Source organism: Phalaenopsis equestris, unplaced genomic scaffold (assembly GCF_001263595.1).
Source record: "Phalaenopsis equestris unplaced genomic scaffold, ASM126359v1 Scaffold217508, whole genome shotgun sequence".
NCBI lineage: Eukaryota > Viridiplantae > Streptophyta > Magnoliopsida > Asparagales > Orchidaceae > Phalaenopsis > Phalaenopsis equestris.
The window spans coordinates 51,679-62,117 of NW_018236019.1; the positions used below are offsets into that span (position 1 = coordinate 51,679).

Genomic DNA, 10,439 nt, shown 5'->3' on the forward strand with positions numbered 1-10,439 from the left:
AGATCAGAGGATTATATAAAGTGGGTTACAACGTGCTAGCTCATCTTAGGAGGTTGCCAGAAAAACTAAGAATTTAGAATGCTTTAATCATGTCAAAGGAGATGTGAGTGTCTCTGGTTATAACCTTGCTAGAACCAGAGGTTTGCTTACCACAATTGGCCAACACATCCTTGGATGAAGTTTGTTTGTTAAAGGAATAACCTGAGATAAGTTTCACAAATTAAGACTTGTTGCTCGGTACTACTAACCACAACTGACTGCTCTACATCTCTGTTAATATCGGCAGATTTGTATTGTATAGAGTTTTGGTAGATCCTAGAGCATCACTCAACCTAATGAGTCTACGAACATTGACATCTTTAGATATTGAAGCTCAAAAGCTTACAATTGATAAAATGATGTTAAGAAGATTTAATTAGAAGGGAGAAGGAGCCCTTAGATTGATTATACTGCTTATGAAAGTTGGAGAATTAATAACAATTGCTAAATTCAATAACATTGACGTTGAGACCTCTTTCAATGCTCTACTTGGTTGACTGTGGATTCATTAGTACAACATGGTTCTGTCTTCCCTACATCAGTGAATTAAATATTACAAAGAAGGACAAGAACACTACATCAAGGGAGATTTACAACCATTTTCAGTTCATGAAGTTGGCTTTCATGAAGATGTTGCCTACTACGCTCCTCCAAAGAAAACTGTCTTCTCTCCTAAGGTGGTGACAAATAAAAGTGAAGTGTCAAAAGGGACACAAGGGAAGAGCCATTCAGCCTTGCTTTAGCGATCTTCCACCACTCTTCTGCAATGAGTTGGTGGGGGTTCATTTAGTTCACGCACCCGAGGTCAAGGCCGGGGATGTAGACGAGGAAGAGCCAACACGATTGCTAAATGGACTAAGCCGGCGATCTACATTGATGATGAAAAAAGCTCTGAGGAGGAAACGATGATGATAAAATAGAAGAAACCACAATATGAAATCTCCTTGGAAGATGTGGAGAAAAGTGAATATAAGTCGATGTGTGATCGGATCAACCACTATGTGAATGCCATGACCCTTACTCCGATTCTCCCTCAAAAGGTTGAAAGTTTAGAGGTCAAGGAAGTCCATAGAACTGGTTCAAAGCCCAATAAATTTTACCATGCTTCTACTTCTACTATCTAAAAAATCATGTAAATTTAGAAGAGGATTCTAACAAATTAATGGAATTACCTTTTGGTTACTTTTATCCTTATGTACAAAAATTAATTCAACATGGATGCGTGCCAAAATAGATTCTAAAGGATAAGTTACAACTTTTTAAAAAATTGTGGAATGTTAAAAGTCAAACTCTTAACTTGAAAGAAGGTCTCGGGTTTGATACTGTAGGACAAGTCGATGACTCTAAGTTTTGTATGGTTGTTACTAGCAAATTGGAAGAGGATTGCCTTGATGTGGAGGATGACTCTCAAGATCAGTTAGTAGAAGACACCTTGCCAGAATTTGAGGAAGAAACTAAATCAATTATTGATGAATTAAAGGAAATAAAATTTGGGATGGAAGAACAACCCCGACCTACATTTATAAGCCCTCTACTCAGCAATGAAGAATGTTCAAAATTGATCAAGTTATTGTCAGAATTTAATGATTTCTTCGCATGGAGTTATGATAAAATGCCAGGGTTGTTAGCAAAAGTTGTAGTTCATAAACTCAGGGTGAACATAGGTGTGACCCAAGAGAAACAAGCCCCCAAAAGAATGCGCCTTGAGATCGAGCAACATGTCATTACTGAAGTGAAGAAATTAATAGATGCTAACTTTGTAAGAGAAGAGCAATACCCCACATGGTTAGCCAATATTGTACTAGTTAAGAAGAAAAATGGAAAAATACGTGTATGTGTTGACATCAGGGATTTAAACAAAGCATGCCTAAAAGATGAATTTCCATTGCAAATACCAGAATTAATGATGGACAACGCATCGACACATGAGGTTTCCTTCTTCATGGATGGATCATTAGGATATAACCAAATCAAGATAGCTTTAGAGGATGTAGCACTTATAGCTTTTAGAATGCCGATAGAGATTTTATACTACATAGTGATGCCATTCGGTTTGAATAATATCGGAGCAACATATCAATGAGCTATGATGAAGATCTTTGGCGTCCTCATTTCTAACCAAGTGGAAGGCTACGTAGATGATTTGGTCATCAAGTGAAAATAGAAAATAGACCATTTGTATGATTTTAGGATCGTGTTCGAACAATTATAACAATATAATCTCAAGATGAATATCTTAAAATGTGCCTTCAACATTACCTCCAAGAATTTTCTGGGATTCGTTGTCCATCATAGGGGAATCAAGATCGACCCATATAAGATTAAAGCTACCTTGGAAATGCCTCCTCCCAAAACTTTGAAACAACTACATTCCTTCCAAAAAAAATTAGCATATCTAAGATGCTTTATTTTTAATCTCTTAGGTAGGTGTCAGCCCTTCTCGATATTAATTAAAAAGGATGCTAAATTAGCTTGGGAAGACAAATACCAACGGAACTTTGAGGATGTCACACAATACTTAATGACACCTCCTATTTTGGCAGCCCCTATCACAGGAAAACCTTTGATACTTTATACCACGGTCTTATACGACTCTCTCGTAGCCATGTTAGCTCAGGTTAATGATGAGGGTAAGGAAAACACGCTCTACTACTTGAGTCACTATTTAATACCGACAGAGATAAAGTATCCACCCATTGAGAAGTAGTGTCTAGCTTTGATTTTCGCTACCCAAAAGCTTAGAAATTACATGCTCTCTCATAAGATTACCTTAATTTTGAAAGTTAATCCCTTAAAATAGTTGATGAGCCAACCAACACTTTCTGAATGTTTTCCAAGTTGGTCAATGATTTTATTATAGTTTAATATAAATTTTGTTCCACTCTGCGCTATCGAGGGACATATTTTAGAAGATTTTCTTGCAGTGCACCCACTTCCAACCGAGTCCCAACTCTATGATCTACTATCCTAGGGTAAATGGACTAGCTGAGGCCTTTAAAAAAACACTGGTACAAATTTTGAAGAAAACATTGGATGAAAACAAAAGAGATTGTCATAATTTATTGTGAGAAACTTTTTGGGCCTACCAGACAACGTTCAGAACTCCTACTCAATGTACACACTACACACTTATGTGTAGGCCTGAGATTGTATTGCCACTAGAAGTTCAAACAACATTTGTCAAATTCACCATCGCTAACCAAATTACAACGTAAGAAAGTGCAAAACTTAGAATTGAAGAATTAGATTGTCTCGTGGGAAAATGACTAGAAGCATAACAACATTTAGAACTTTACCAAGCGAGGATGGTACAAGCTCAAGATAAATTGGTCCGCACGAGGACGTTCAAAGTGGGTAACTTTGTTCTTGTTCTCAAAAGACCTTTTTTTTCATGTCAAGAGATAGATGGAAAATTTGAGCCAACATGAGAGGACCATTCGTACGTAAAACAGGTTTATTTGGGAGGAGCCTACTAGCCGGTGGATTTCTAAGGCTAAGAACTTATGTTGCCGATCAATAGATGATATTTGATGAAATACTATACAACTTAACTTCGATTGAAATGAGATTTTGAGATTTTTATTGTTCCAAGGTTATTTATTTGGCCAAGCGTTTGTGACTGACTACAAAATTTTGTAATAAATCAACCTCAATAAAATGAAAACTTTGAAGTTGCATAATTCGATATTCTCCTTTCGGCTTTTATGTTTGATATTAAACTAAATAAATTTTTTTTTGGCAAAAAGGAAAATATATTAATTAATTGGAGAGGTTACAACTCTAAGATATGGGGCTCCAAGGAGGTTGCTATGTAATATAAGTGAAAGAGGAGGGGGGAGGAGGAGACTTGAGCATTATCCAAATTTGAGGCTATTCTAGCAAGCTAATTGGCAGGCTTGTTCCCTTCTCTGAATTTAAAAGTGAAGCTAAAATGACTGTTGTTTTGAAGAGAGTTGATTCCTTTCAACCACTATAATAAATGCCAAAGAGGGGTGACACCTCTTATCATCTGAATAAGAATTTTGGAGTCAGTTTCTAACAATAGAAAATCCCATTTCATTCTAACAACAATCTTGATAGCCCAAAAGGCAACAACAACTTCAGTCTCCAGATCATCTTGAGCAATGATAGGGCTAGAGAAGAACAATTTACGTAAACCATTAGTGTCTCTAAAGATACACCCAACATCAGCAGTGGTGTTATTATAACTCCCATAAGTGTTTACTTTGATATAAGGATATGGAGGCTTAATCCAGTAGAATTTAGTAATTATAAAAGAAGAAGAGATGTTTTGAGACTGATTTAGTGTGTTCCATGGATCATAAAAGCCCTTAAAGGTGACAAATTTGTTTATGAAGGCTTTGCAGTGAAGAACAATGTGAGCTATCGTGAGGAGGATGTCTTCATACTTAGCTTTATTTCTGGCCATCCAGAGAAACCAAGCCACAATTCAAGCCACAGTAAATAGTTTGACCTTATACCAGTCCTTCTAGCAGGATTCCAAAGTATCCTAGGACAAAGAAATCAGGTTAGTTTGGAGATTAGGTGTGAGCTCCTTCCAAACCTGTTGAGCAAACTTACAATTAAAAAACAAATGAGGGATAGATTTAGCTTAAAAATGATAGAGATAACATTTAGATGGACCTCTCAGGCACTTAAGCTAGAGAATGTCATTCGCAAAGAGTAGTTTCAGAAAAGCTCTCCATATGAAAAAGGGCATAGAGGGGGTCAGGAACTTATTCTAGATAGGTTTTCCCTTTGACATAGTCTCCCAATTAAACATATTATCATATATAGTTTTGGACAAGGATTGTAACTTGAAGTTCTTTAAAACCAGATTATCTTTAGCATTTCTGTTGAACTGAATTTTAGAGATGCACATAGTAGCAGTAGGAGGAAGCATAGCCTTAAGGGTATCTAAACACCAAGAGTTGCCAGTCCAGCATTCAGATATCAGAAGGTCTTCATTAATATCAGTTGGTCTGGGCTGTAGCAGGTCCTACGGGCACCAGTTGTCCAGCCAAAAAATGAATTTCGCCATTACCCCGATCCCAGAGAAACAAATCCCCAGCATTCTGTCTAAATTTCAACATGTGTGTCCAAATTCTAAAGTCCCCCAACTTCTGTTGACTAAATTAGGGTGTGAGTGTTTGCAATACTTGCCCTTCATATATAAAGCCCATAAAGATTGTTGCTGTCTGAATTTAATCCCAACTTTGCACAGGTATAATTGTTGAAGGTGTAATAGACCTTTAAAGCCAAGGCCTCCAGCCAAAGCTGGTTTAGCAACTTTTTGCCAATTGACCCAGTGAAGTTGTTGTCTTTGACCTGACCAAAAGAATCTATTGAAGCTTCTTTCCAGAAGTAGTTGTGTAGATTTCTTCATAACTGAAACTTGCAAAATGTTGGAAAGAAAGGTTGTTAAAATGCTTTTTAGAAGAGTAGCCCTTCCACTATTTGATAGAAAGGAATTGGTCCAACAATTGAGTTGAGCATCAATTTTGGAGAGTACATCATGAAATTGAACCTGCTTAGTTCTTCCCTTGACAATAGGCACTCAAAGAAATTTGAATGGAGGGGAGGAAATTTTGAATCCAGTAGCTTGTGATATCCAATGTTTGACTGCAGGATTAGCCTTTTTACAAGCTGGCTTCCTGGTTGCTCTGCTAGGGTTTCTGTGGAATGACTAGCTGTGGTGGAGTTGTTGCTTTCATGTGTTCCTTTTTTCTTGGTTTTAGCATTTGGTCTTCTTCTTTCTGTGGGTTTTCTGAGTTATCTCTCTTACCAGGCTTGCTTAAGTTTAAATTTCACTATTCTATTGGATGGACTTAAGTTTTTATATGGTCTGTCTTCTCCTTGCTCCCTTGCTGAGAAGGAGATGGCTGAGTATAGTCCTATTGATGTTGATACTAATTCTCAATGGACCAAGGCCTCCTATGCTGTTGTGGTGGGTAAAGGATAGGAAACTTTACAAAATGATGAACTATTGGTTTTCCCTCAATCTTATCATGATGCTACTGTGGGGAAGGAACCTTGCCCTCTAATCAACCCATTAGAGGTTAAAGAGGGTAAGCCTGCTAATTTTTTTCAATGCAGAGAATCTAGTCACTCTGAAGGCTGATTGTAAGTTCATTCTTAATGGCAAATTACAACTTGGGCACCCCAAAATGGAAATTGTGAGAAGGTTCTTTGATAATTTTCCCTTTACTGGTGCTTTGTAATTGGGGCTGGTGGATGGCTGACACATTATGATCAAGCTGGAATTAGAAGATGATTATGCTAGACTTTTTGGTAAGAAAACAATTTCTATGGAAGGCATCCCCATGAAGCTAGTGAAATGGACACCCAATTTTGACCCTAGCAGAGAACCCCAGATTGTCCTTGTTTGGTTTAAATTACCTGGCCTTCCCTTGCATTTCTTTAATCATAAGGTCCTTTTTAATATTAGACTTCCATTGGGTAGACCATTTAAGATGGATTTCCCTACCTTTAATCTATCTAGACCTCTGTGGCAAGAATATTGGTAGAGAGATATCACTCTCCCTGAGGTTGAGGAAATCTGGCTTGGGTCCAAAGATGAAGGGCACTGGCAGAAAATTGTTATGGAACAAAAACCCTATTAATGCCCTCACTCCAGGATGTTGGGGCATACATCTGACAGATATTATAGGCTACATCCTACCAATAAGAAGAAAGCTGCAAACTCTACAGTGAATGGTACTACTCTTCGTATAGTTAATAGGATCTCTGGGAATATTGTTGCAGTGAATTAACCTCCTCCAATTCAGCCAATTGCATACACTCAAGCTCCATCTAGCCAACAAAATTTACTCATAGAATCATCCAAAGCACCCCCAACCCCAGCCCCTGTACCTCCTGTTGAATTAGAAGAAGGGTAATGCATCATTATGGTTCCTCCTCATTCTAGAAAAGTGTATGTATAATCTGTGGGTGATCTTTCAGTCACCCCAAAGGAGTCTCTAACCATTGCTGAGGAATTAATGGTGGAAATGAATTAAACATTGAAAAAATACTGGTAAGTTCAGAAAGCAAAAAAGAAAAAGAAATCCATTTTGGAGGAGAAGAATGTATAGGTAAATGATTATAAGAAGGCCAGCTCCCAAACCTCTCAAAAGAAGTCACCAATTCAAATTAATAGAGGAAGGACTAGATCAAGATCTCAGCCCTCCCTCCACCCACCTCCTCAACATGATTAATTTTCTTTATTGGAATGTAAGGGGCATTGCTCACCCCTCTTTCTTGAAAAGAATTTTTTATCTCAACAAAAAGCTTAAACTTTGGTGTATAGCCATATTAGAACCTTTAGATCATAAATATCCACAACACATCCTCTCTAAATTTGCTGGTTTTTCATATTTTGCTAACATTAAATTTGGCACCTGTGTAGAAAGGAGATCAATTGAGAAGTTCAGGTGGATCATCCTCAATTTGTCCACTTCTCTTTCAATACTAATGGACATACTGGTTTTGCCACTTTTGTTTATGTTGGATGTACTAAAACTGATAGGAGGGATCATTGGTCATGCTTGCATAATATCAGTCATATTATGGACTCTTGTTGGCTAGTAGGTGGTGATTTCAATTGCATTGCTCAATCTGTTGAGAAGATTGGTGGGAGATCCCCCAATTTAGCTAAAATGAACCTTTTCTTTGATGACATTACACAGGTTGTTCTTTTTGATATTGGCTTCAATGGGACAGAGTTCACTTGGAAAAGAGGAGAAATTTGTGAAAGACTTGACAGGATTTTGGTTAATGACTTATGGTGTCAATACTTTCTGTACACTTTTGTTACCCACCTAAGTCTTGTAGGCTCTGATCACATACCTCTTCTAATATCCATTACTGCTTCAGAGCTTTACAATTCTCCCCCTCCTTTTAGATACCTCAACATGTGGTCTGACCACCCCTCCATTCTTAATACTGTGGCTGAAGCTTGGCACACTACATTGAGGTTAGATCTCTGGTCCAAACTTGTATATCTACCTGTTAAGGTTAGTAAAGCTCTGAAAGCTTGGGGTTGCAGTTGCTTTGCTAAAGTTTTTAAAGCTGTGGATGTTGCTGAAAAGGAGGATCTGGAGCTGAAGAATTTTTGTCTGGTAGATGGTGGGGAGGATAACTTGTTATTGGATGCTCAAGAGAAATTACTTATTGTCATTGATAGACAAGAGAAATTGCTTATGCAAAAAGCTTCCATTAAACATTTAAAAGATGGGGACAGGAACACCACGTTCTACCATGCCTGCATCAAATATAGGAGACAATGCAATACCATTCATACCATTCAGAACTCTGAAGGAACTTACCGTTTTAATAATGCTTCTATTGCCCTTGATGCTGTAACACATTTCTAGCAGATTCTAACTCAACCTGACATCCATAGATCACCTATAGAGAATTTTTACTCTACTGAGGAGATTACCTATACTTCCAATCTAAATCTGGCTCACCGTCCTATTGATCTTGAAATTTGGCATGCCCTTTAAGATATAGATAACTCTAAAACTACTGGACCTGATGGCTTTACATATGAATTTTATAAGAAAACCTGGGACATGATAAAAAATGAGGTGGTTGATGTTATTCAAAGTTTCTTCCAAGGCTCTTCTATCCCTCATTACTTCAATGCTACTATTATTGTCCTTATCCCCAAATCTTTTACTAAGAAAAGCTAGAATGACTACAGGCCCATTAGTCTCACTTCTGTCGTCAGTAAATTGATTAACTAGATTATTGTTGGCAGACTCCAGCCTTATCTTGGTAAACTTGTGCGTGAAAATCAATCTGTCATTGTCAAGGGCAGATATATCACTGATAATGTGCTCCTTGCTCAACAACTTCTTTGGACTTGGACAAACCCTGCAGCAATGGCAATCTAATCTATAAATTAGATATCAAGAAAGCTTATGATACAATATGCTGGGAGTTCATCTTGGATGTCCTCTCCTCTAAAGGTTTTCTAACTGATTTTTGTACTCTCACACACAGGTGGCTTAAGGATAATACACATTCCTTCTTTATTAATGGACAATCTTGGGGTTTCTTTTCAGCTTCCAGAGGTCTAAAATAAGGTGATCCACTTTCTCCAAATATCCTTATATTAGATCTTGACCACAGATACACCTAAAATATATAGTGTTTTTAGATACATTTTTTAAGCTATTTTGAGACATTGCACCTTAATGGAAGTTATTTGTGTCTTTTTTTTTCAGGCACAAGTAAGAAAGGTGAAAATTCTAAAAGGAGTGAAAAAGGATCAAATTTGGAGCAAAAATGAAAAATGGTGCAATAGAGTTTTGTTACCTAAGCACCAGATCCGCTGCTTATGTGGCAGTGAAATAGAGAAGGCTGAGTTTAAGCGTCAGAGGTCTCCCACGCTTAAGCACCAGAGGCAGCTATTTGACGGTTAAATTAATTTTGCCAAATTTTAATGGAAAATTTGAGGCACCTATTGGCTAAAGAGGGTGGTTATGACCACTAGAAACAAAAAAATAATTAAAAGAGTTGTGAAAGGAGGCATCCTTTGGAGAATACATCAAATTGAGACACATTTTGAAGAGTTACCAAGGTACCTCTTTGAAATTTATAAAAGAAGGAATTTGAAACTTTTAGAAGTGTGCTTGAAAAAGGAGAGCCTTGAGAAGTTCTTAAAGAAGTTTGGGGTGGAACGTTTGGAGAGATTTTCAGGCACCACAAATTTACTTTATCCTTTTTCTTTTTTATTTTTATTGTGAGAGTTAAGAGAGTTGTGAAAGAGAATACATTTAAATGAACTTCAAGAGTTTGGTGGAGGATTTGAGATAATTTTTTATCTTTGTTTTTTGAACTACTTTTGGTTTTAATTGAGACTTCTTGTTGGTTTGAAAATGATTTTTACTTTTAAACTAAAGTGTGGTTTTTTTTCTCAATGAATTTTGAGCAGTTTTCTTTATATTTCTCCTTAAAATGTTTTGACCTCACTTTTTGTTGAGGTTTAGTTTCCCTCTTTAGCAGTCTAAGGTCTAGCCATAGGAATTCCTATTGACTATTCCTAGAAAACTAGAAAAAGAACCCTCACCATTAGAAGTTCTAAACTCCTCTTTACTCAACTTGAAGCTCTACATATTGGTCCTAACCTCTAGTACTTAGTAGGTGGGGTCATTATGAGGGAGCTCAAGGAGAGTTCCCATAGTACTGTTGGACCTTCAGATTTACCCTGGGTGTTGGTGTAAAGCTAAGGCACTCACCAGCAATCACCTCACTCACAACCACTCACAAATACAAACCCAAAATTCCTGAACCTTGATCCCTTGATCTTTTAGGATACTCATGTAGGTAGTCCCCTAAACCCTCTGGCCCTAGGCTAGGGTTTTAGCTAAGATCACTACATAAAGGACCAA

The 10,439-nt window shown here is 37.3% G+C and overlaps 1 protein-coding gene across 1 annotated transcript; it reads left to right on the forward strand.

The window, feature by feature from the left end:
* The first annotated feature begins 7,607 nt into the window (after positions 1-7,607).
* On the forward strand, positions 7,608-8,414 carry LOC110037259. Its single transcript, XM_020741857.1, has one exon. It carries the CDS (start codon positions 7,608-7,610, stop codon positions 8,412-8,414), a length of 807 nt encoding a protein of 268 aa, XP_020597516.1.
* Positions 8,415-10,439: the final 2,025 nt, after the last annotated feature.

Excerpts from the sequence above, each read along its gene's own strand:
- LOC110037259 (XM_020741857.1), top strand. The coding sequence starts at position 7,608 with ATGGACTCTTGTTGGCTAGTAGGTGGTGATTTCAATTGCATTGCTCAA.